Source organism: Lonchura striata, chromosome 7, assembly GCF_050655825.1.
Source record: "Lonchura striata isolate lonStrDom1 chromosome 7, ASM5065582v1, whole genome shotgun sequence".
Classification (NCBI taxonomy): domain Eukaryota; kingdom Metazoa; phylum Chordata; class Aves; order Passeriformes; family Estrildidae; genus Lonchura; species Lonchura striata.
The window spans coordinates 30,461,491-30,488,901 of NC_140709.1; the positions used below are offsets into that span (position 1 = coordinate 30,461,491).

The 27,411-nt window shown below is 39.1% G+C and overlaps 1 protein-coding gene across 3 annotated transcripts in view; it reads right to left on the bottom strand.

The window, feature by feature from the left end:
- Positions 1 to 27,411, bottom strand: part of GLS (glutaminase) — a 61,780-nt gene that overhangs the window by 3,451 nt on the left and 30,918 nt on the right. Inside the window, exons 10-17 of one of the 3 annotated variants that reach the window (XM_021531379.4) lie at positions 26,513 to 26,579; positions 25,950 to 26,000; positions 23,368 to 23,544; positions 22,157 to 22,288; positions 20,631 to 20,723; positions 1,319 to 1,380; positions 355 to 431; positions 156 to 219 (exon numbers count right to left, since the gene is read on the bottom strand). In XM_021531379.4, coding sequence (XP_021387054.3) covers positions 156 to 219; positions 355 to 431; positions 1,319 to 1,380; positions 20,631 to 20,723; positions 22,157 to 22,288; positions 23,368 to 23,544; positions 25,950 to 26,000; positions 26,513 to 26,579 — 723 coding nt within the window. The other 2 variants (XM_085585287.1, XM_085585288.1) reach the window with 2 other exon arrangements.

Sequence of the window (27,411 nt, forward strand, 5' to 3'; positions counted from 1 at the left end):
GCAGAACCTACAGAGAACCAGTAGGATCCCATTCCCCCGCTTCAGTGGCCGGGATCAATATATTCCACTCGTACTTGACAGGCACCTCTCCTCATGGGGACTAGGGAAGCATTACTGAAGCATCTTTCCTCCAAACCAGCAGTAAAAACACTCACCTGTCTTTGGGGAAAGGATTCACTTTGCACGCTTCCAGCAGAAACTTAACAACATCCACATGTCCTACAGGAAAAGCAGCTTTGTGAGTGCATGCACATATATCCATTTATGTAAAGATAGAAGCAGGTATGCACAGAGACAGCAAGGATGTGCTAAAGCACACAGACAGACAGCAAATGCTGTGTGAGGAGACAGTACCTTCTGCAGCTGCCACATGCAGGGCTGTCCGTGAGTCGTAGTCTCTCTGCTCCATATCCATTCCTGACAGAGCAAACCTTAAAAACAAGACAAAATAAAATACAATTAAAGAGACTGCAGAGGCAAGTCTTAGGCAATTTAAAGCACATGACAAAAGTAGCATGGAAGGACACCACCCTGCCACAAGAGGATGCTGGCAGCACCACGAACACATCATGTCTTTGCTCATAATGAAAGGGGCTTCAGCTTTGAAAACCAGCTTAGTGCCTTAACTTCCTTTCTGTTCTTTAGCTGTCATAAATAAAAATAAAACTTCTTTGTAGAAAATATAACAGTCAACACACCTGATTTAAAACTGTACATGGACAAGCTAAACCAGATAAGGCAAAGTAAATTTATACCAGGTGAGAAAATCCCAAGCAGCATTAAGGGATTGGGAGAGTTCTTGCTTCACACTATGGTGCCCTAGGATAGCAGAGTTAAACTATACATATTTATACTATATATATTTCCCCACCCACTAATTATATTTACATATATTCTAGCCAAATTGATGTTTATTTAGTCTACTACCATTATTACTTTAAATTATGCCAGATTCTCCTCCAGATTTAAAAAGCAAAGCTAGATGTCCTAACCTGTCCAATAAAAATGTACATTTTCCAACCTGAATTTTTGTGGCATTTTCAGAACTAAGTATCAAAGCAGGTGAGAGTACAGACAGGATTTTTCTGCCATTGCTATAAAAAAATGGTTAAAGAAATGGAACACAGTGGGATTCAGGATTTGATGGTTAAATTTGAGTGTTTTGGGTGAACATCTTCAATCTCTAGCTCAGACAGGTCAATGTCCCAACCCAGACACAGTGCATTATTTATTTAGGAACATGAGCATGTCCCTAAATAAACAACAACAGCAGGAACCAAACAAGCATTCCCATTCTCAAACCCCCACTGATTTTTACCTCCGGAGTGCAGACACGTCCCCTGTGTAGGCAGCAAACAGCAGATTTATCACAGACTTCACCTACAAAGAGAGATTAAGTTCCAGTTTACTGACCTCCTTCCATCAAAAAGAAAACCCAGTGGGGCCAGTTGGTCCAGTGCTTATGAACTGGTGAATTGTATCCCCTTGCCTGACCACATTCTGCAGTACAGCTTGCTTTGCTACCTGTACTGCAAGGTCTGTCTTTCCATGGCTGAAGTTGTTAAGGACAGTAAAAGAACTAAGAGCAATTAATTTCTGCTCTGTTGTGGCAAAAAATATGACCCTTGCTCTATGGGCAAACCATGTTTCTCTCTTCAGCTGCCCAATGACACCCAAGTATTGAATTGCACAGACACCATCGCTCTGCACAATTTATAAAACTCAAATGGCAAACTCACTCTGGAAAAGTACTCCTCAAATGGCAAACTCACTCTGGAAAAGTAAGATTATTTTTAATAATACCTATAAAGATTCCTAATGCCAGGAGAAATCTGTCAGCAGACATCTATTTAAATGTTACCCTTTTTTCTATGTATTACAGATAATCCTTGCATACATACAACACTTTTGCATACACAAACTTTTGCTCAAATAAACCATTTTAAGCAGTTCTGTTACATAATAAGCAAAGTTCCCAGACAGATAAAGTTGGATTTTTTTAGATAAATACGGGCTTAAAGCATGAGACAGGTAAAATCTCTTGTAAGTAGTGCTTTTTCTCAGCTTTATTAATTATTCTATTAAGAAATTATACTGTCAGGGTATACCGACCTTGTCCCATGCATATTTTTAACACATCCTGACTATAACAACTCTGCAGGTTTTAACAAGCGCCAAAAATGACACGCTAGATGGTTTTAAGTATCCATATCAGCTTCTTTCATGAACCGACACAGCCACTTCTAAGCACCATTTCACAGTAATTTTCCAGTAAACTTTCTAAATGCTGCTTTGCTTTTTGAGCCTACAAAGCTCTGTCGCTGCCACCAGCCAAGTAACAGAGATAAAAGAGGGAGCTGGTGCTGCACTGACCTTCTACAACAAGGAGGAGAAACAAACAAAATGAGAAATCCCCACCCACAAGCAAGTCTCCCACGGATTTCTGCAGGAACACTGGCACATTTTCACAGGGCCACAGATGAGCCAACATCTGCTCCTCGTCCAAACCAAAGCTGTGCAACTGCTCCTTGTTTTTCACACCTCAAATATGCACTGAGGCAAAGAGAGCGAAGGAGAAGGAGGCACCAAGGCCAGGATAGAAACACAAGGGGGACACAGACACCCCCAAACCCTGCAGCTCCTCTGGAGCTGTGAGATGCAGGTCTGCAGGACTCCCTCCTGGGAGGGAGAACCCGCCGGGGCCGCAGGCAGACCAGGCTGGCGGCGCTCCCCCGTTTCAGGTCCTGCAGGTGATGAATACTCTCTCTTTTCAGGGTCTGAGATGAGCAAAGGACACACTGTCTTACACAAAACCCATTTCAGAGGTAACTGACCATTTTGGCTGGCCGTCTTGATGTTTCTGGGAAATGCAAATATATATTAAAGTAATAAAATAAAAATAGCGCACATTCTTGTCTTCAAAAAACAACTTTCCAAGTGCAGTCAGAACCCAGAATCCTGGATTCAGCTCAATGTTTTGCTAAAAAGTTATTTTTGTTTTCTATAAAGATGTAACAAAATGTAATCTGGAGATTTCTGAAGCTTCGTAACACAATCACCTTAGATTACATCTCTCAGCAATCTGGGAGAGATCAAAGCTGCTTCTTCCTTAAGATAAAGTAAAATCAAAGGTTACTTTACTTTAAAACTGAACTTCTTGAGAAATCAAAACAAAAACAAATTCAAGTCCAGACAAAAAGATCTCTGCTTGTTTACCTCAGAAGGAAATTTGTTCTGTGTCCAATATTAAAAGTCATGGGATACAAAAAGCAGGAGAAACACAACAAATTCAGTGGGAAAATTATTAGCAGAGTAATTATCAAAACCTGGTCAAAGGTGAACTCAAACTAAAATAAGCCAAGTGTGGCCATCATAGCTGAAAAAAATCCTTTTGGGACAACTTCTTCCTGCTTCTAGAGAGACTTCAATGATTTTATGGGAGAATTAGGCTGGATTTGCTACCAACCAAACACACCTTGACCCCACAGCTGCACCCTTCTGTAGCAGCAGCATAGACCCGGAGGCCAAAAAACTACCAAACTTCATAAGGTATGAAATGAAACTGCTTGGAAGGCAGCCATAAAAAACAAAAGTTTTATTGAGTTCATGTAAAAAATGAATTCAATAAAATTTAGGAATCTGCAAACACAAAATACACTTTGAATTCAAAGTAAGAATGTACCACCTCCGCAAGCCTCTTATGGGTCTTCCTTAGCTTGAAGAGAATATTAATCTCAGCAGCATATATACTAAAGCATTATGTAAGAGGCTGTCATTTACAGTGAGAAAAGCTTACTAAGTGAACAGCACTTACTGCCATAAGCTTTGTATCTGTGCAGAATCTCACTTAGGCTGCCACAAGGTCAAGTACAAATTCAAAACTCAGTACTACTTTGAAATAACAGGTTTCATTGCAAAAAAAAATAAAAAAAAAAATAAAAAAAAATCAGAAGGCAAAAGAAACTCTGAAGTGGCAGCAGCAAACATACGATTGTGGGATTTTTAAGTGTAGGAGAGAAAAAAAATAGTGAACATGACAGATGAGCTCTAGCCATTCAAACTAAGTAGGGCACAAGACAACTAATTTAAGTGTTTAGAGACTGTGCCAGTGAGTTTCTCACCAAGTGGTTCATGAACATACCGTGTTGGTGTTTCAGTAACTGCACTGGTGAACGCAAACTTCCCTAATGTTTAGAAACACAAAGTTTGTTTTTCACAACCTTTTGCTACTGCACGCACTTCCCTAACTATGAAAACACAATAAAAGGGGAAGGGATTGGATTCCCTTTGCTTTATAAAAGCTGGATGGATCTCACTGCCATACAGCTGCATGGCAGGATCAAACCCAGAGCAGAAACTGTTGCACATTTGTCAAACGACAGAAAACCTGCATGCACTGAAGCAGAGGGACTTGGCAGCTCTCTCCTCACCACACCAACAACACAGAGCACTGCTCACTCAGCTACATGAGACCCTCTCTGTACAGCACTCTTCCCTGAACACTGGGTGTAATCCTTATTATCTAGGCAGGGAAACCAGCAAGGAAATGTTACTCATGTCACTCAATGGTAGAAATCAGAAACACAGTTTCACCATCAGGTTAGCAGGTGTTAGAGGTCTTGGACTCAGCTGGACAAAGCTATGAAGGATCCAAGTCCTGCTTCACATCAAAGGTGGCCAAATGACCGATGTCTCCAGAGGTACCTCTCCAATTAATGGTTCTGTGAGACTGTGGGTCAGGATGTGAGGAGCTCAAGAAAGAAAAATCAAGACTGTGGTTGCTCAAGAATTGCACTGAGGTCAAGTTAAAGCAAGGAAACAGCTGGAGTTGAGAGCAGCAGGAAGTCACAGTGCTACAGCAGATACTTCAGATAAACACGGGGGACGAAAAGGCAAAAAGTAAAAGAGCAAAAACACCATTCCAAAACCCCAAACGGACAAACTGAGTGAGCCACACAGCCAGTTACAAAGTGAAAATCAGTTTCCAAGTGACTCCTAGTCCAAAGCTTCCTATGGCAGTTATTTTGAACATCTCCTGAGCCTGGTTGTGGTGAAAGTGTCAGAGAATCCTCCTTGAAGCAGCAGTGCTGACGTGAGCGGATGCACAGGGACAGAGGCACTGCAGTGGGGGAGCACGTGGCCCAGCACACAGAGAGTGCATGGCTGTTCCCCCTTTCTCTGCAAGCACAAAGGACTTGGGCATGACATGAGAGCTTTAGGGCTGGTTTTCAATTTCTCAGTGCACCAACTGGAAAAACTAAATTAAAAAAAAAAAAAAAGTTTAACTTCAGTATTAATATGATGAAGTTACTTACTGCAAGTGAAATGTCAACATCATCTAACTGATCTGAAAGGCTTGGCTGGAATGTGGGAATTGCCTTGGTGGAGTATTTGTAACAAAACAGTCTTTCCTAACTGAGCTGCATACCCAAATCCAGACTTGTTTAAATAATCTCACGATGGCTAACAGCAAATGCCCACACAGGACTGAGATAGAATCACTCCTCTCTTAACAGAGACCAGTTTTTAGAGGATTTTTTTTACCTGAAGGGTATCTACCACTGCCTAGCTCTAATGCCATCCACAGAACACCTCTCCAAACACTTCAGAGACAGCACACTGACATAGTTAATGTCACCAAGATGGGAAACTGAAGCCTAGAGATGGAAATGAACTGCTATGGTCTCGTGGTGAAGGGAGAGTGGCCTGACACCTTCTGCCCACTGCCTTCACCATTAATGCAGAAGAACCAAACCTCAAGGAGGAGCCGAGCACAAGCAGCTGAGCACACCAGCACTGTGCTCTGTCCTTGCCCACGTGTCCCTGTCACCACAGGGCTCTGTCCTGCTCTGCTCGCTGCAAAGCCTCCAGCAGGGCAGGGAGAGCCTCTGCCCTGCCCTGCACTTGGGTCAGGAGACAAGCCAAACAGCTGTGCATGTACAGAAAGCAAATCCTTCAGAAAAAATTAATTTAGCTCAAAGCTGGATTAATTCCATGAGAAGCTCTTAGCTAAAAAGGTCAGTGAATCTGGATTTTAATTTCCTACCGTGTCCTGCTTCCTGAGAATGCTCCGCCCTCTATAATTTCTTTGAAAACATTACAGAATTAACATTCTGAAAAAAAAGTATCACTTCCAACTTTATGTTTCTCCAGGTGGCTGAGCAATATAGTCAAGCTCTATAGTTTATAATAGTGCTGCTCAAGGCAAGCCAAACAAAGATAAATAAACAACTCCCCTAAACTTTCCAATGCTCTTTCCACAATATTTAGGAATAACGCCACAAGTTAGCCTTCTGAAGAGCCTACTCAAAATGTTGAGATATTTTCTCAATATTCTGAAATATTGAGAAAAAAAGGTTTGAATGGATATTGTTGCTAAGGAATTTTGCTGTATGTGAACTCTACTGTGCACTAGACCAAGTGTGCTGACAGGAGACTTTCAAATACAAGAAGAGGAGTTGAAAAGAGAGAGTAGAGCTAGTTGAGAGAACACGTGCACCACGTTCTTGTCTCACATCCCATTTTGTGCTTAAAATGGGATGCAACGCTTCCTCTTAGGGAACCCTGCCCTTCTGGCCAACTGGCTTGAAGAACAAAGTTATAAACATTCCCCTGCATGGCACAGAGGTGCAGAGATAAATTGGGATTTAAATTTCAGTGCCTAATGGCACATGACTGTCACACCAGCCCCAGGGCCTGATGCACTGGGACCTCAGGATGGGTCCCAGGTAAGCAGGGCTCTGGGTTATGTTCTCCCAGCTAAGATCCCAGCCCTAGGAGAGCCACACAGCCATCGGAATGCAGTCCTGCAGCTCTGTCTGGAAGTGTCCCCAAGGAGAGGCACACTTTGTGCCACCAACCCCCCTGGCGCTGAGCACAGCTCATCTGTTGTGCTCCTGTGACAGCCCGGCTGCCTCCCGGGGCACCCGCGCCCAGGGTGACACAGCCCAGCTGCAGGGGGAGATCCCTCGGGTGGCATTTCCAAGCGGCACGGCGCTCCCTCCAGCCAGCCTGGGTGCCGTGTCCCCGCCTGGCAGGGGACACATGCCAGCTCCGCAGCGGGCACAGCCCAGCCGGCTCAGCGGGCATTAGCTGGAGGCGCAGAAAATAGATCCTTAATCTGCCCAAGGTGAGCGCCCGGCCAGCGCGCCGCGCTCACAGCGGCACTCACCTTCTCCCGTCCTCTGCCACCGACAAGGAAGGCAGGAGCAAAGAGCGTACGCCAGTCACGAGTGATTAAAGTAATAAAAGCTCCAAAATCAACAGGAACTCACTTTTTTCACGGGAGCACTGTTCAGCTGCTTTTCCTAAAGCTGACCTCCTGATGAGGGTCACCAGGGTATGCAGCAGAAAGCAATCCCTCCTCCTGCTCTTCGGAAGAACTGTGGATTTTTGGATGCTTATTTTATCAATGGAAAACAATCCCTGAAACCCAGGATGCCAATATAAACTCTGAAACAGCAGTGCTAACCTACAGATACCACGAAAAGCAAACCCAGAGCACAAAGCAAACCATTTAGTCATCCAGTTTTTACACACTGAACTTCTAACTCACCTACACTGGAGCACAGCCTCTATATCACTTTTTCCTGGCATGTAGGATTTCAAAATAAAGTAAAAACAAACAGAAAAAAAACCCCAAACTTGCACAAAATGAATTTTGGTGTTTCAACTCTGAAACTAGAATGCAAGTAGTCCCTAAAAGGACAAAATTAAACCAGGGATGGCTCTAAAAGTGGAACACAGACATTAGACATTGTCTGACGACATGTCTTCACACATTAGACAGGATCACTTATTTTACAAATAGGCCAGTTTTGCATTTACATTTAATTTTTCTATAACCTGGAATCCACTCTCCAGTGTCTACATACAAGGCTATTGTTGGGAAAAAAATTCAGGTCTGAGGGAGACAGCCATAGTCTTCCTTTAAAACACCATTGTTCAATATGAAGGTAAGTTGTACTTCATAGGAAAAGAAATCTCAGTCAAAAGCCTGCTTTTAAAATTGAGCTTCTGCTTTGTTTCTCATGAAATAAAGTGGAACTTATTACCTAAGGGTAAGTAAAGCACATATTTTACAAAGTCAAAACTAAGACTGAACTATAGACAAATACCCAACCAACCTCTATGCCCTCCAAGCCCAGCCTAGCATCACCTCAATTTCACAGCCAGGATCTGCCCTGTCTGCCCCTCTCCAGTGCCAGCTGCCTGTCAGGACACAAGTCCCAGACTAAGTGCCATGATTTATTCACTAAATGAATCCCAGACTAGGTTGGATGTCCACCCAGGGGAGGATTGGCTCTGAAGTGGTCTCAGAGCTTGCTAGTGAGATTGTGTCCATGAATATTTTTAGGGATGGACAGTCCTTGAAGGCAGTCAAAGCAGCCTCTGGATTAAACCTCAACATTCCCTTATTCTACATAAAACTCAGTTCCACAAGTACAGGTAATTTCTCTAAATAACTTCCTGAAGCACACTAAAGTGAGGCTTTCAGTAAGTGATGAAATAACCCCATGCAGCTCTACAGCAACCCAACATCAACTGCCTCTGACAGAGCCTCCTGCCCTGACTTCAAATACAAGGATCTTGAGAAGTTACAAACTTAGAATTCCTTTGAAGAGTCTTTGTTCCCACTACACTATACATAATTAGAAGATGTGTGAATAAATTAATGCGTATTACCTACACACATTGAAATATTGATATATTTGAAAATACAGATGATACTAGTTCCATAAAACTTACATTTCTTCTTGACAACTTCCACCGCCTCTTTAGGCTATTTTCTGCACTACTGATCCTGTTTCCTCATGTAATGTAACGAAAGTGCAAAAATAACTTTAGAATATGCTCTGCTGTGTTTTAAAACTGACACAGGAAATGAGATTTTTGTCAGGTTTTTCCCCCAGTTTCTTTTCTAACCCTTTGACTATCCTTTCTTTTCCTCTAGATGGTGCAAGGTCCTCCCTCTTCACAGCTGGGCACACAGGACGATACCCAGGGTCTTTCAGTTTTACCAGCAGTGGGTGCAGTGTTTATTTTTGGACTCAAAGCTGCCACAAGTGATTTTCAAAGCTGCTACCACGGAGTTTATTTCTGGAGTCTCCCTGGTGGAACTAACTTGAAATGCTGTCTGCACAGCAATTATCCATACAGTTTGTGCTGTTGATATCAAACTAACTGACTAACAAAAGCACTTATTTATTCCTCACTCCAATTTCCAGGAGCCCTGCTCAAACACAGCCCGTGCATGTTCTGAAATACTGAAAACTGCTTCTCCCATGAGTGATGTCTAGACTGCAGGCACACAAGAGGCTGTATTTTCATGTATCCAAACACAAAGCAGCTCTAAACCAACTGTGCTGTTAGAGGTGCAAAACCCTCAGGCAAGCCAGCACACCGGTTAGTTATTACTTTTATTTAAAGCTGGGCAAAATCCCAGTAGGTATTGAAATATTTCCTTGCAGTTCAACTACTCACATTGTTTCAATTCCAAATCCAATCTTTTAGAATAAAGCTAGTAATTTTCTCCTTCTGACTTTCTACAGTTTTGAACTAGCTGGTAGACACTGACAATAAAAAGTTTTCAATGGTCCTACAAGTGTCTGTTTAAGATCCAAAAATGGAGCAAGAGTTATGACTAGGTTCAGTTCATGAACATTGAAACAAGCCTGTACAGGTAGTTCAATCTTGGAACTTGTCACAGAAGCTGTGCATGCATTTGTATGTAAGAAATAATTAAACCAAGCAGATACACCCAAGGTTTGTCTTGACACCAGGATCCTTTCTTCAACCTAAGAACAACTGTCAGCCTGCTTCACTGGCAAACAGATGGGCTAAGGCCACTAAAGGAGAAGTGCAGCTTTCCTGCAGGGAAGGCTGAGCAGAGGTGGTTTCCTCTACTGGCATCAAATGGATTTCCATCATTCACATTTCCCTCTGATTCAAGCCTTTTTGGGATAAGTACTGGATTATGCCACCCAAAATTGCAAATAATTAGAGCACTGAAACCATATGTTACAGTAAACTGCATTTCTTCATCCATCTCTGCCTGAAGCCTTTGTTTTGTTTTGTTTTGTCAAAATACTTTAAATTAATGGAGGTATTCAAAAGCATCTAAAAATGGTATTTACTAAAAATGAGCACAATACCTTAAGAGTACCTTTTTTTCTTCTCTGTTACTGTACTAGTTTGCATAAAATTTTAAAATCTTAAGGATACAGGAAGCAGTAACAGTGAGCAGAAGGTACTTTTCCTCCAATCACATTTGGAGCCATGAAAGACAGAAATCATCTCTCCCAGAACCAACCTGTTTCTCATAAGATGGCCATCAAGTGGACACAAATTTCTAGAAGGAGTTTGTAACACATGTAGTCCTCAAAACAACATATCTCTCTATACCTGTGAATTCATCCTAAACACTATTAGGCAGGAGGTGCAAGCTCTTCAACTGTCCAAAAATATTCTTTGACTCATACAGAATAAAGAGTTACAGATAGGACTGAGCTCAGTTCTACAATTAATTCAGCCAGTGCATGCTCAGCGATTATTACATTTAATTATTCTAATTTTTAAATGCTAAATGAGATTTAGAATCCTGTAAATTAAATTTGAAATAAATTATGTTTGCAATGTAGTTTGTGATACCATAGGTCTAGGCTGCTTCATGCTATGTTTGGTTTTACTCAAGTGCCTGAAATACAGAACAGCCCTTGATGACAGCAAGTGACAGAAGCAGAAACCCTGTTTCATGGTAACACACACTGGGAATTTGTAATGCCTTGTTATTTACAGTTCTGACTATTGATTAACTCTGAACTATGAGTAAACTGATGCTGTTTAAATTACAGATAAGACTATTTAATTATGATTAATTAAGAGTTAAGTAATTAAACAAAATTTCCTAGAGTAAGTGAAACATCTACTTACCTTTTGCAACTGAAATTCCTTCCCAAAGAGCATGCCCAGCCATTCCACTCCTGAGATGTGCAAACCCCCCAGGGTGAGACAAACTGTTTTGGCCAGCCATGTTCCTGAACTGCCCTACTCCCAGCTCTCTCTCCTGATACAGGAACAAGAAACAACCATGCACTAATCTTGACTCCAGAACCTGATCTCCAGAGGTGGAGACTGGGTCACACAAAGCAAAGTGTAATTGGATCCTTCCCCCACAAGCCTCTCCCCCAGGAATCAGGACATACCAACTCAATTTTACTCCAAAATATTACATAGTATCATAAAGACTACCCAGGATGCATGGATGGGGCAGTTTCTCCTTTTCAGTGCCATCATCAGGAGCAGGACAGCAGGAAATGTTGTGAGAAGCAGACTGGGTTTGTATTTCCTCTTTCTAGCAGATAAAACCAATACTAATGATGAACTGAGTTCAAGGGGTACAAAGAAAAGAAAAGAAAACAAAAACCAGAAATAAGAGCTCAAGATTGAGAGCCATTGACTCCATCAGTATTAGACTACAGAATCCCAGAAATGGATGCTTCTTTAGCTGGAAGACACTTCCAGGAAAAAAAGCCTGATGTGAAGCATCAAGAACAGGTACTAGGATGGACCCAGACAATACTGCTGTCACAGATATCCCTGAAGAACAGATCATCCTACATTTTTCAACACAGAAGACCCTACAGTGCCTAATGCTGAAGCTTCACCAGTGCTCAGATGACAATGTTGTGACTGGAGAGCTTCCCTGCCCCTTCCCATGTGTGCCTGCACAAATAGATGAGCCTGGCAGAAGAGGAGCTGATCTCAAGAGCTACTCACTAACAATTTCTTGTTATGTCTTCTCCTTTGCCTAATACCCACATTGGTATGGGTATATTTACCCCATCCCTTTATTTGGGGGATGATTATGTTGATTTCAGAAGGTATAAACTGGGAAGAAGAGAGAAAACTGAGCACCAAAGCTTCACTACAGTGACCTTGGCCATGCTTACTTCCACCTGCGGTTTCCAATTTCTTCTGGTACCAATGAATTAACACACTTTTTGCTTTTGGAAACAACAGAATTAAGCACATCACTGAAAAGACACCCAAAATATCAAGTGAGAATTTAATTATCCTTCACAAGACTTAAGAGCTAAAGTTGGCTGATTCCACTTTTTTTGGTTTAAGAAGACCTTTCATGGACATCCATAAATTCATAAATTGTGCCAGCAAGAGAAGTTCTTGTACACCTAATAAAGAAGACCAGATTAGAATAGCACTAGTGAATATTAGTGGGTCAGGCAGCGCCACAGAACAGTGAATTAACAAGAGGGAATAACTGAAAACACCTGGCCTGGCTCCTGTCCTGGATGACCAGAAATGTTACTGCTGCATTGTTGGCCATGAACAGTACGACAAAGGAATCGTAAGTCAATTAATCCTTTCAACATAAAGTTTACTAGATCAAGTGAAAGATCTAAAGCATGGAGACTTCCACCCTTTAAGAGGAAGACCAAGCAAAATTTCTACATGGCATGCATTTCCATCAATAACTTGGATGGCAATACCTCAGTGATGCTGCCATGTCTAAAGCATTGAAGTTTTGTAAGAAAATTACCCTCTCAAAGAGTTTAATTTTCTCTACTGTCAAACTTCCAACATTTCTCATCACCAGTGAAATATTTTGTCAGTAAATAATGATAGCTGGATGTTAAAAATGGTAAAACAATTCTTGCAGTAAACTATCACAGAAATGTTATACCTACTTTGGTAGCTCCTTTTCAAAGACTAAACCCCTGCTAACAGTTCTGCAACAAAGAGCATTGAGAATATACAGAGAAACCTTAAAAAGGGGAATGAATGTTAAGCCATTGACCCTGGATGCAGGGGAAAAAAACAAGAGCCTTTGAAGTAATGGATATAGACACCACTAACAGTGCAAGATTTGGGACCAAAGGACTGGGATCAAGGGCTGTCACATGAATCCAGTGGAATGCTGATGGGTGTTTTAGTGACAGAGCTGTGTTAAGCAGATGGGACAAAAGGATGTCTGCCTTTTCAAGGACCTATTGACACCACTGATACCCACACAACAGGGTAGAGTGGAGCACTGCTCCTGCTTCCCAGCCTGTAGGCACTTCAAATTTGTGCATGACAGTTTACTCTTAAATACAGGACTTGGAACTGGAATATAGCCAAAAGCAAGGACTTTGCTCCAGAAGGATGTAGGTCTGCACTACCAACAGACTGACTCAGGTTGAAAGCAGAATGGGAAAATCTTACTAGATGCTTGCACCTTACTCTGGTTGAGAAGGTTCTTTCTAAATCCTAGGATCAAGTTTCTATAAATCTTACTTTTAGGCTATGTATTCCATACCTTGTATTTATAGGTATGTTTTCCTCATACTGAAAATATTTATTAGCATAAATAAATCTTTTACCTCCCTGCTTTTATCTTTAAACACTGCAAACAGTCATATTATTCCCCAGCAGCCTTGGTATATGGGATAAAACAAACTCAGCTGTTTCAGCCTGCTTCTGTATGTTCTCAGTCATAATTCTTAATCCTGCTCTACAATGGCATGAGTGGGGATTTTTAAAAACATGTTTAATCAAAACAGTTTATTCTCAGATCAAGATTACATTTTAATTATTTGATTTGCAATAATTACAGGCTGGAGAATTTTAAGAGAGAGGTCCTTTAAAAGAAGTGTGAAAGGCACTTTCCATTCAGAAAGTAAAAGCTATACATATAACCAAAAGCAGGTCTATGAGTCCAAAAAAACCCTGATTATCGCATGAGTAACTCGTGAACAAACAATAAAGTTGCCTGCCTCAAGGAAAAAGCTGGGCTAGTGAATGACATCAACAGGAAATTAGCAACATTATCTCTTCCTATCACTCCACTTGTGTTCTCAGTTCATTGTTTTGACAAGTGCTCTGATCACAAGGGGTCCTAACAGTAACATGCCAACCCTCAGCAAATAGCACACTTCCACCTTGCATTTAGTCTGTTGGGCTTCAATAGAAAAATTAAGGGAATATAGCCTTTTCAAATCCCTAAATCACCTCCTTTTCAATGACATAATGAAAAAAATAGTTAAATTCCAGTAGGAAAAATACAGCAGGAAGTGAAAATATTAGTTACCGCTGATCAAAAGCCACTTTTACCTATGCCTCTTCTAGGACTCCCTAGAAGCCAACAGATTACAGCATGATGGTAATGGTAACATTCAGTGAAAACACAGAAGTCACCATCACAAGCTAGAGAAAAGGAAAATTCCAACTGTAGGTTCGGAAAAGATTCTTTAATCAAAGCATTAAAGCACTGGGATAACTTACCCAGCCAGATAACAAAATCTCATCACTGGAGGTTTTCAACACTTGACTGGCAAAGCCTTTGAGCAACACAATCCAAGTGACACTAGATGGTTCTTTGAGCAGGGGCTGGACTCTAAGATCTCCAGAGATCCCTCCCAGCCTCTGTGACCTCGTGCTTTCCTTCTCAGGTTGCTTACAGTCAGTCGTGCTTCCTGCACCTCATACAGATAGGTTACAAGACCTGCACCCAGCTATAAATCTCACCTGATTTAAGGAAAGGTACAATAAGAAGATAAACTTCCAACTCACAGTGTGCACATGAATTTTATAAAACCACAGGAAGGCACAGCTATGTGCCAGCTGAGTCAGAACCAGAGCAGAGCAGCAGCTAAAACAGGAAGCAGCGCCTTACAGCAGATATGCTGCCCCACGTGCCTGCTTAGCACAAAATACATCTAAGCAGGGTTGGCTGGAACATTTTTGAGGATAGGAAGGCATTCTAGAACTACTTCCTTTTCCCCTTGTCCTTCCTTCAACCCCATTTCATCACCAGCCCTCAAGCTGGGGTGTCAAAGTGTCTATCATTCTCCAAACATACACCTGCCTTGTCCATGCCAGCTTTATTAACTCAATTAAGTCCTGCTCAAATTACACTGGTAAAAAAAACAAAAGTAACAAACAAAATACTCAACAAACTTGCTCCACCACAGATCTGCCACTCATCTCCATTCTAAGCTTTACTCAGCTAAGCTGCAGCCTCAGATGTGACCATCAAGTACTCCTGCTATGCACAGAAGAAATGCATGTGGCATTTTCAGGGGTAGCTGAGCCATGTGCACACTAATGGCACTCAAGTCTTGCAAAAACATTTAAATGTTCAATGTCCAAATGATATCAAGAAGCCTGCATAAAGCAAGATTAGATGCCAGTAATAAAACTAACTCCTACTTGCATGAAAACCAGAAGAAAAGAGGACATTTTTAATTTTGCACACAATTCTCTCTAGGAGCAAGCAGCAAATCGGAAACCATGCTTGATTCAAGGTAGGTAGTTTAATAATTTAGACTATTTAAATTATTCAACATACTAGGACATGAATTCCTGAAAGAAAATGGGGCTGTGCATGACTCAGCCATGTCTTTACATATATTAGTTAGTCATGCACTTTTCAGACTAGACAAATGTGGAATAGACACAGTGCCAGCATGATAATAAAAGTAGTTTTAGTTAAGATTTCTACCCAATTTAAAGCCTCTTGCCAACCCTCCAACCACCCTAGACATTTGTGAACTCAAATCCTTAAGGAGGCTGTACTGAAGGCCAATTATTAGCTGTATTTTAGTCACTCTAATAAGAATTCTGCTGAAAAGCTTATTCTTGTTTCACTGCAATAACTGATTTTGAACCTTTAAAAAAGCTACAGAAATATTATTTAAAATTAAAAAAGAAAAAAACAGTGCAAGCCTACAAACAATGTTTAGGATACTAAAACATCATATATAAATTATGTTCATAATTAATTCCTTTGTTCACAAATTACTGTGCATCAATGACATGTATGTATCAAGACCAAGAGATATATGAGCAATAAAAAAGAACATAATCCATCCCCCCCACCCACCACCACCCTCCTCTGAATCCATTGCCTTTTTATTCATCTACCCACCCACTGGTCTTCTGACACAAATATATGCTGAAAACCAAAATATAAGAGCCAAAATAATTCCACAGTAAATCACCTGTGGCTCTTGCTTTGTACCTACTACTTTTTTTCCTTCCATCATCTTTATGACTTTTAGGATATGAGTTCTTTTTATATGTGGGGTTTTTTTAACTATAATGAACATACAGCTAATTTTACAAGCATAGAACAAGTAACTTCTGCTTATAAACCAGTCTACAGAAAAGCTAAATTAACAATTCTGACCATCCCCAGTATAGGCAGGGCCCAGGATTACTACCAAAACAATGTGGGGCTTGGACCACCTCCCTTGCTACACATGATTTATTACAAGCTGTATTTTTCCCTTCACAATGCTCAGGATCAGCAGTTACTACGCTGGCACCATTAGCCATACATTTTTCGTGTGACTGAACCAGTATCTTCAAAACTAGACAAATATATAGTGATGTTAAAATTCTACTGCATCAGGACTTCTCTATTGAAACAGTCACAAGTGACACAAAGTTTTGCTACTTTGATTTTTGCCTTCAACTTTCTAAGACAACACTTCAAAGAGAAAAATTATTGTGAAAAATGTTTACAAAATCATAGGAAAATTTATAATGACTGGTTTAACTAAATCTGCTTATTCCACCTACTCTTCCAGAATCTTTTTTCAAACAGAGTACTCACTCTCATCAATCTAAAAAAATGTGTTTGAACAAATCTGTTCTCCATTGAGAGAAAAAAAAATACAATAAAAAATCAGCTTAAAATAAATTTATTAAACAATACAAAAATAAGCATGCTGGAAATCAAGATACATAAATAACATACAATGCAAATGAAAAATGGAAAACGAGACAGGTAACTTAACATCTGAGCCAAAAGGTACAACACAAATGCTAAAATAAATCTTTAAAAAGCATTTACATTTCTAATGAAATGTTAATGATGCTGACAAAGAAAAACAAACAAACAGCTAAAATGCTTGAATATCAAGAATTGCTATTACTGTAGCACAGGTGAACACTAGAACCGTTGCAGACTTCACACATGGAATGACTAAACCTCTGTGGCCTGGCCTCTCCCACCTGCCCGTGCTGGGGGACCTTGGCCCCCCAGGTGCCCTGCCAGGAACAGCAGCCATCTGCACAGGTGGCAGCCAGGGCAAGGAACTACAAGTGTGGGCAAGTTACAGAACAGCTGGTTCAGAGGAATCTCCTCCTGGACCCTTCCTAGCTAGAAGCTGCCTTCAATTCTGAGGCAGGCTTCAAAAGCATATATTACAGAACTGTAATATATATCTATATATATATATATATTTAAAGATTGTTTAAGCTGTACCCTAAATATTCTTATTATGCATATTGAAGACATAGTAGTTTTCTTATTTTTGTATTTCCCATGCAGGACTTGACTCTATCACAAGCTTTGCATGTGGAAAAATAGTTCATCTTCAACCACATCTTTAAAGTGGCTTCAAACAGTACTAAAAATCAAGGTGGTAGAGTCAGATCAAGCAAATCCTGCATCATGCCTTTTCCATTTTTAATTAAATTAGCAAGTCATCCAGCAACATGTCACCACTGTAAATACTTTCCATTAGCAGCACAGACACATTATGTTCCCTCTTGTAACTGAGGGTATTTCAGGTAAAGTAGTCCTGCAGGATCTGAGTACTTGCCATGTCTCTGTAGCTACTAGTTCACTGCAAAATCCTCAAACAGGCAAGACATTTTTATAATTCAAGACTTTACCTTTATTTTGAGGATAAGCACTAAGAAACCTAACCTTATCATCAAATATAAGATTATAAAATAGTTATTATTCAGCAATTCATGACTGACACTTATTACTGACATCTGCACCACAAATTTACCTCTTCATCCCAGTAGGGCATCAAATTCACTTTGAAAAATTTATGTTCTGTATCATTTTGCTGAAATATTTCCATCCTAGGCTTCAAAGACAGGAAGCCCATCCTTTTACAATACTCTGCTAAATGAAGATTATTCAGGGTTTAGTCAGAGCTTTTTCAAATGTTTATCCAAAATTAACAATACCCAAATAGATTAATGAAGAGTAGCTTGCTTTCTCAGAGAACATCAGCTCTGCTTTATGCATCTTCCTAAACTCATGAACATCCAGATAGGTCAAAAAAGGGACAGGAAAAAACTGACTCTGCAATTAGGCAAAACTCACATATCAACATTTTGGAGTTTTAGATGAAAAAAGGGAGAATGACTGGAGAAGGGAGCAGAGAGAAGTGAAGGTCTTACTAGGGAATTGTTTGTCGCTGTCTCTTAAAATCCTCTACCAGCTAATAACATTTATCATTGCTTGGACAAGTTTCTCCAGTTTGATAAACCAGGACACTGTGTGACATGTATGAGGGATGGGACATATCAGATTATTTAAAAATGTAGAGAGGAGAAAACTTTATAGAGAATGCTTTTCTAAGATTTTTAGCATTATTAATAATGTAATTCCTGCAAGTGTTAAGAATTTAGCAAGTCTTTGACCTCTGTTCAGAACTGCCAATTGAGCGTATCTGAAGCATAAATATATCATTTGGAGCTACACCCTACTCAAGATACTCAAATTATCAAATCATACAGCTTAAGAGATGCAGCTGCCTGTAGAAAAATGCAAGTCCTCTTTCTCAGTAAGCTGACAGAGCTGCAAACTCAAAATAATTCCAAAAAATAGCAGTTAATGACAACTTCTTGAGAATTTGCTCCTGTGTAAGTGAAACCGCATATATGAACATATGCACACATTAATAGTTCTAAACAGTTCTAATCAAATCTACCTATCTTCTTCCCTGTGAACATATTTCCTGCTCACTGCTCAGTTGGTTACCACTCTAAATCCCAGATTGCTTACATTCCTTTCCAGGGTGGAGCACTATTAATAAGGCAGACTTCTGAGTCATAACTACCAGCTGGCAGCACGAGCAGCAAGAGAGACACTCCAAATAGTTGGGGCAGAAATCTCTCTGCTGCATTATTTAACTTGCAAACAAGACAGGTTTTCTTCCTCCTCCTCCCCACTCCTGCCTAGGCATTTTTTCTCTCTTTATTACAATATTAGCATTAATAATTATTAATGGTTTGATTAAAAGAAAAAATAATCTTCAATAGCATGGCATATGCAAAAGGTCAATTTCTGTTCAAATGTGAAAGCTCACATTAAAAAAACCCTGACATGGTAATAATATGATTCAGAACCTATCTCCACATAATATATAATTATTTAGAAATTCAGGATTTTGCTGTATTTTGACAAATACTATTTTATATTTTAATTAATATTCTATCTTTACAAGCTGACCCTGCTCAGTGGACACAAGCTCTTGCTCAGCCTCAAAGTTCATATACTCAAAATTCTCAGATATAAACAAAAATAAACAGATACATACCACTTTTGTGGTGTATCTTTGAAAAATGAAGATTTACCTTTGTTTTTTTTTTAAACTAAATGTGTTCTAAGTAACTACAAAAGTCAAAACAAAAAACTACAAACCCTGCTTTGGGTTTGTTTGCACATGCTTTTTCCCCACACACCCTTGAACTTTGACAATCTTTTTGGTATAGCATACAGAATTTACACAAAATGTATATATAAATGAAACACCAGGTAAACAATATTCAAATCAAAGTTAAATCTAGAGATGCTTGAGGGTTTTTAAAATGAAGAATTTAATGAAACTAGAACCCATTTGTTTAGTTCTGCTCTCCCCGACCTTCCATTCTATACACTACGGTTCTGGAGATGTCCTCGTTTGATTCAGGTGACACTTTTTTCCATACTGTTTCTTTTAAAGCAAGTTCTTGCTGGAGATTCTCATAGTCCATTGGTCCAAAGGAATGCTAGTTGTTCAAGCAACATACATTATTTATTAGTGTACTTGAAGGAAAAAAAAAAAATCCATACTTGCAGTCATTGCTAACAGACTCAAGTTTTTCAGCTCTTCACATAAACTGTTAAGTTTCTCTTTTCCACTTATAAAAATTAAATTCAAAACTGGGTATTTTTTAGATGTATACATGCAAATAGAAGCACTTTAAAAATCATTCTACTGTATTGCAATTTTCATGCCTTAGTCAAAACATTAATGGCATTGAAAAGAAAGTGGTTTTCCTTATCTCAATCCCCTCACACTTGTATCCTTTGTAAATGTAGCTGAGTGGATTCAGTTCATTCCCAGACACTGCTTACACTGCTCCCTAAGTAGCAGGCTCCTGTCTGCAGAACTATTCATGCCTCAATTCACTGCCTGAGCAACTCTCAGCAGGCCATGTGGTGTCAGAGATATCCTTGTGAAAATACAGCTAAACACAGATCTCGTGCATTGCAGCACACAAGAGAAAGGCTTAAGCCCACCAGCTGGTCAAAGTCTGTATTAAAGGCAACCAGTACAGTAAAACTCTTGGCAACTTCCATCAGATACCATCTACCTAAACTAGGAGGGGGGATAAACTGCAAGAAATGGAGTTACAAATCTAGTAATAAATTCTCCATACACAAAACCCTGTGATAGTGTGGCCCACCCAAGTAAGTGTCCACTAACAATGTACACTAACTAGATGATCTGAAAGCTTTGATGCAATACATGTCATTGAGCAGTTTGGCATTTAAAGAAGTTTCCATAGTTCTGAAGTCTACAGGCAATCCTCACTGAATACAGACAGTAACTTACCCGCTGATCACCACCTTCTCTGCGAGGATCAAGCTTTTTTGCAAAGTGTCTCAAATTATCGTAGTTATGGAAATTGCACAAAGAAACCAGATCCTGCAAGCATTCAGAGAACATGCATTATTATCTGCATAGAGTAGGCAAATGCATCTCAGTTAATAATACTACCACTTACATTTTGCATCATATCCTAGTAACTTAAACCAGTAAGAAGTTAATTTAATAAATTAATACCCATTTCCATAAGACACTTTGAGCATAATAGATCTACAGGATAAAATTCTAATAATACCTTTAAAGTCCTTCTTACGGAAGGTTGAAACAAGGTGGAAATTTGCAAAATATCTGTTTTAATAAATTCCTACTCCAGCTGTACACAACACTTCAGGAACAGAAAAAATAGCCTGGGCTAGGTCCCAGTACATCAAACTTCGATCAAAAGGATGAAACAAGGAAATGAGTGACATAATGGATTCTCAATCAGTTTAAATTACAACATGAAAGGCTATAATCACAAAACCTGGCAATGCTGTTCTATTTTTAAAAGTGACCGTTACATTTGTGTTACTTGTATGCCACAATCATGTATCAGTTTTTAGGTCTCATTGCAATGCAGTAAATCCTTCACCTACCCCTCTATTCTAGGATTTAGAGTTATCAGGACTATTTAATATGAAGCTTTAAAGCACTTGAACTAAAATTAGTAACTTAATATGAAGCTGTGTAAATGTTGGATAAATAGAAACATGAACATTTTTAACTGCTGCTCAATCTCCCATTTATAACTGAGCAACCATCACTACAAGGTAGTTTCAGGGAGAAAAAGGAAGAAATTTTTTACATTCTCCTCTCCCATAAAACACCTGAATTAATCATTACAAAGTCCTCCCCAAAATCTCTCCTGCTTCTAATGCTCCTATCAGCAGACTATCCATAGCTCTTTCACTGGCACAACATGAAACTCAGAAGCATTTGCCCAGCATCTGGGTATCATCTCTAAAGACATCCTTTATGTCAGATGGTTTACAAAAATCAGTTTAAAAATACATCATAATGGCGGTATTTCATTACAGGCTTTTTCTTTTATTATAATGGAACAAGAGTTGCATTTCCAGTGTTTTGAAAACAGCACTTTATGACAAGAGAGAGGAAAAAGTCTATAAATAGAGCTCTACTGTTTTTAATGCAATATATTCCAGCACTTTCATTACTCCATGAAGTGTTCTTTCTCAAAGCTTTTCCACAACTGCTTCTCCAGTGTTTCTAGCATCATACTTCAATGCTGGCTGAAATCACATGCTATTTACTACTAAAAAGCAAACATCTATTCTTAGACTTTCACCCTTGAATCAGATTAAACTTGTTATGTAGGGAACAACCAGAAATCACTATTTAATTCACTTAGATCTCAGCTATGCCAACTGAAGCACAATAAGCATCAGCTGCAAAAGCAAAAAACAAACAAACAAAAAAAAAACACCAAAAAACAAACCCAAATAACCAAAAAACCCAAGGGCAATGCTGCTTACATGACAAAAGTGAATTCCTTTAACACTGTTGCCCATCTTGTCCAAAGGAGGTGACCAGCACATCAAGCCCATGACATTAGGAACAACCAGAAGAATTCCACCAGCAACTCCAGATTTTGCAGGAAGACCAACCTACAGAATATTACAGAGAATAATTGGCCTCTGCACTTGTTCCTCACTATTGTAACACAATGCATCAGCATTTTCCTGATTATTGTGAAGCATTTATAAAACATGTATCTGGAAGGCACTTGAAGCTGGGAAAGCATTATTACTTATCTCTTTTTAGATAAACAATTAGCTAATGCAGTTTGTAACAATCCAAGGTTCACAATCATAAAACTATTTGCTCTCAGGAATACAGTGAGTCAATAGTACTGTGATAGAAGATAATTTAAATCTATTAAAAAAATCATTATGACTATGCAGTAGTGACAAGTGTATGTCTCATGAACAGCTTGCAACAAGGTGGCAGAATGAAGCTGCAAAAATCTTGACTGGAGAAGGTAAAGAACAAAACCACAAGCAAATTGGAAAGTATCTATGAAATCATACAATAACCTACTTATTTACAATCTCAACAAAGGCATTACTTTTTTCCAGTCCAAACTAACATGTTATAAAACCTCACAGTTCTCCAAGCAGCAAATTTTATGTGACAACATGCATCATAATCAATTTCATGTGTATGCAGAAAGGAAAACCTAAAAATGTTCAAAAAAATACTGAAAGCGTAAGGTACAGTCCATCTTGAATTATACACATGTAAGGAACACACTTGCTAGAAAACAGGAGCCCAGTACATGTGCTGTGTATGACAACCATTTTCACACATACAAGGACAATTTCTGAGCCTGAGTTACTGAAGAAAAAACAACTGTGTGCAAAGGCTTTCTGCTATTCTTGACTCCCACACAGCAGGATTTCTTCACCCATGTTTTCAGTTACTGTTGCTCTCATGAACAGTATTTATGTTTTGATATGAAAAGGATTCCTAGATATGAATGCAGAGTGCTCTGAGGTATGTGACACTAGTAGTGCCATAAATCCTAGGTGAGATTTTTCCCTTACAGGGTGTTCAATTTCTAAACAATTCATGTAACGCCCACTTTTCTGACTCAAAACCAAGGAAGCAACCCCTAGACCATGGAAAATAACAGCACAGATTAACCTTCCTGGTCTGCTGCAATTAATACCTGTAAAGTACTTACATGGAAGGCAAACTGCCCTGAAAAGTCATACATGCCACAGGAATGCATCAAACTCAAGGTATTCCGGACTGCCTCGGGGCTCAGGACTCTCTCACCAGTGATTGGGCAAAAGCCACCATTAGCCAGAGTTGCTGCCATCACACTTGCTGATTCACATGTTACTTCTATTGAGCAAAGCTTATGGAAAAGAAATAAAGATTATAAGCACTGGTACTTCTAGCACAGAAAGGCCAACTACAGCAGGATCAACAAAATATTGAAATCTTAAAATAACATCTCAGAATCACCTGTAGCATAATATTTCTTACAGATTACACTAGTAGCATCAATTACTACAGTCTGAAACGTTCTGCTATAAAGATCCCAGTGACAGTGTTTGTAAGCCCTCTTAAAAGCTGGGGACAGTATTTTTATGGGTTAGTGTCTCTGCTCGATTCCTCCCCCCACCCCCCTTATGTTTCTTTGAGAGAAAGAGGTCTGTCAAACAATCTCTAAAAAAGTATTTTGCATCTGCTTACATGGCAAAGCCAAAGAATGACTGCTTCTTTTCAATTTGAGCTTGTTTTGTGTGGTGGGTTTTTTTTTATTTTAAAGCCTTAGAAGATCCCACACATTATTAGAAGTACAATTTAAAGCTGCAGATTCTAGCACATGCAAGTGTTAATGCCAGCACTTCCTGCTGATGCAGCCTTATTCCACCTTTCTCATATTTAATTTCTTACATAGTAATGATACAACCACACCATAGTTTTTCCCAGGATCCCTGCTTCAGTACAGACTATACATACTTTGGTGACACATCAGGAAATGTGATAAGATGCCATCACCTGATGCTGCCTCATTTCTGCAGAAACCAAAAGATAAGTTGGTTTCAACCTGAAGCTGAAATGCTGCTCTAAAAAGTAAACAAACTAGTGCTCGTATTCTTGCTTCTGCCAAACAGTCATTACATGATACTTCATGAAGTTACCTAAGCCACGTTTGCATGAGTAGTTACTACCTGGAATTCTTATTTTCCGGGTGCCAAACTCAATACATCCTAGTCCAATCAACTGGAGTTGCAAATCAAGAGATTGTCAGAGACGCATCTAAAATGGCAACTGTGTTTTAAACATATGAAGTATTACACAATATCACCTACTTTCAAAAAAAAAAATTGTTTCTAGGTTCTCAGCTTAAGCACCTGCATTCTGTACCTCGTTTGTCTAAACTGAGAATAATCCACCCTCACTTTATAGATATAATAGGCAAATATGTTTATTCCTGCTCAGAAAGTTCCCAGTCACAAAAGGGAGGAAGGAGCATTACAGAAAGCCCAAAGAAAAGAAATAACTAGACTTTTAAGTAGAATCTGAGTGTTGGAAAGGTAAGCATTGTACCCTAAGAGGAAAAGAGAAATGCTGCTCATGTATGAGCTACCCTTTTCCTGAACATGGAGGGAAAACGGGATTTTTCAATGGAAAAAAGAAAGAATGACACATGGTCATTAAATCAGAGATCAGAATGCACAAAAATGAGGCCAAATTAAAATACATCAGAAAAGTAAGCTTTAGCATTTCTTAACTTATAAATAGCTTCCACTTAGAAAACATATCAGGCAATGGGATACAAGGCATTTAAAAAGCATTTTTACACAGTAAATTCATACAAATTACACATTCTCTTCTATCACAAGTTCAGAATAGACTATTAGCTTGTACCTAGTTTCTAACTCAACAAGAGGTCAACTACAGATGATCACATATACCTTACTTCATAAACACTCATCCAATCTAAATGTAAGAGAGCAGGTGCATCCCCACACAAAAAAACACAAATAACATTTGCATTTTGAAAATAATGGCATATAATTTGCATAAGTAACTTGTATTAGCAAGTCTCCAAGTCAAAAGTAGATTTTGAGAACTCTGTATTTCTTTTTTTAAACTCTCCCAGATGAAGTGAATCAGTAATACAACTTGAACTGCCTCTTGAGAACTCTACACAGCAGGGCTGAGTTGTGAACATTTAAACATTAGGAAACCCTTACTGAGGAAATACACCTCACACTTGCCGAGTTCTCATTTTGTGACAGTTGTAAATAACTTGCTGAAAGTGAAAAGGAAAAAAAAAAAGGTAGGGGGAGGAAAATAATATATATTCTTACTCAAAAGCACTGAATTAAACCAAAAGGAGGAGATATTCCCATTACTTCCCTTGTAGCACTTCCCTCAAGCCCACAGCTCAGCATGCATTCTCCACTTACAGAGGTTAAACTACTCAACAGCACCACAAAAGCAGCAACCCAAAGTGTTTTGTCAAACTCACTGAAGCAATGCAAGTCATTTCAAGCTTTTAGCTTCTAGTGGTTTAAAGATTATTGCTTGTGTAGTTTGTATTAGCAACAAAGACACCTAAGTAGATCACCTAAACAAAAGCAAATCTGGATACATCAAACATACATCTGTCATTTCCAGAGTTAAACAGAAGCTGACATTTAACTGCAAGTCATTAAAGCCTCCATGTCTAGGCACAAATCAGCTTCTACTGTTTATAATAGTAATTCTAAGCCTATGGTGAGTCTCAGTTTTAAAGTCAGTTACCTGAAAATAGAAGTCTAGTATAGCAACCATATCCGTGCCTTCAGGAAAGCACTGAAGAAGAAAAATAGAGTCTTTAGATTTTTTTTGAAGTATTGCTTTAGAAATACGTAACTTTAGCTATGCTGTTGCCAGCATACTAAGCATTAGGCATATTTTAATATAAACATTTAAATGTAGTAAGTAGAAATACTTAATGACATCAGATTTAAAAACAACATAGTGCAGCAGTATCAATAAACTAGGTACTAAAATATTTTTCAGTATAGTTTTGAACATCTTTAAGCAAACAGAAAAATGCATTCAGGAGTTTTATAAAGTCACCTCTATAGCACAGATTACAACAAATAAAACTAATTACCATGGCTATGTTACAGAAAAATATTTAGAGGTAATTTATTAGAATGGTATAAATACCACACTTTTTAAATTACAGCATTTGAATAACACTGGTAAGACATATCCAGTATGAATTTGTGCCAAACTGTACATAAAAGTCTTCACAGACTATGAATAAAACCTAGCACATCATCTTTAAAATACACCTAAGAAAAAAATAGATTAACCTTTTTCTCTTTTAAGTAATAGCCAATTGCAAAGTTTCTATCTCCACTCTCTCTTTCAGACTGGAACCTAAAAGAGGAAAAAAAGAAAAAGAGACAAGGCAACATGTCAAACTTTGCAGAAAACCCCCAAAAATCACTGAACTCAAGATGTATAATGTAATTTAGTAAAATTCCATGTAAAGGATACATCACTTCTAAACACAAATATTCTACTAATGGGACAGAAGTGGCCACAGCAGTTTATCCCAGTTCACTCAGTTGGAGTGAATCAGCACTGACATCCAAATACACACACTATTGGTTACCTACACAATACAAGCTGACTTGGAGAGAAGGCAAAGGAAGGTAAAATCCTAATCTTGGAAACATTTCTAAATAGGCCAGAGTGAATGGAGCTCTCACATTGGGACAGTGAAAGGGTCATTATTCCCTGCCCAAAGGAGAGGAACGTGAGGATCACACAGCAGGCCAGACAAATGGCTGCACTCCTCACTGGGATGATTGAGGTAAGGATGGAACCTAAAGGAGGAACACCTGCCTGGCTCCTTCTACAGTACACACCTTTTACTGTAACAGAGCTCAGGAAAAACACCTCTGCATGTACCTTGCACCTGGCAACCTAGAAGGAACTCTGCTAAAGTGAATCTACATGATTTACCCCATGCTGCCTGAAAAAGCTCTCAAGAATTTTGAAATGCTATACACTGAGTTTATGAGGGAACTGTTTGTTTGAGAAAATAATTTAAATATGCAAAATAAAAAAGCAGGAGGAGTCCCAGTTTTATGAACTATGTTTTCTAAATATTTGCTATGCAAATACCAACATGCAGAGTTTAATTTTTAATATCAATGCCAGGAAGAGAAGAGTTGCACTTACAGCTCTCATTGCCATAGCACCA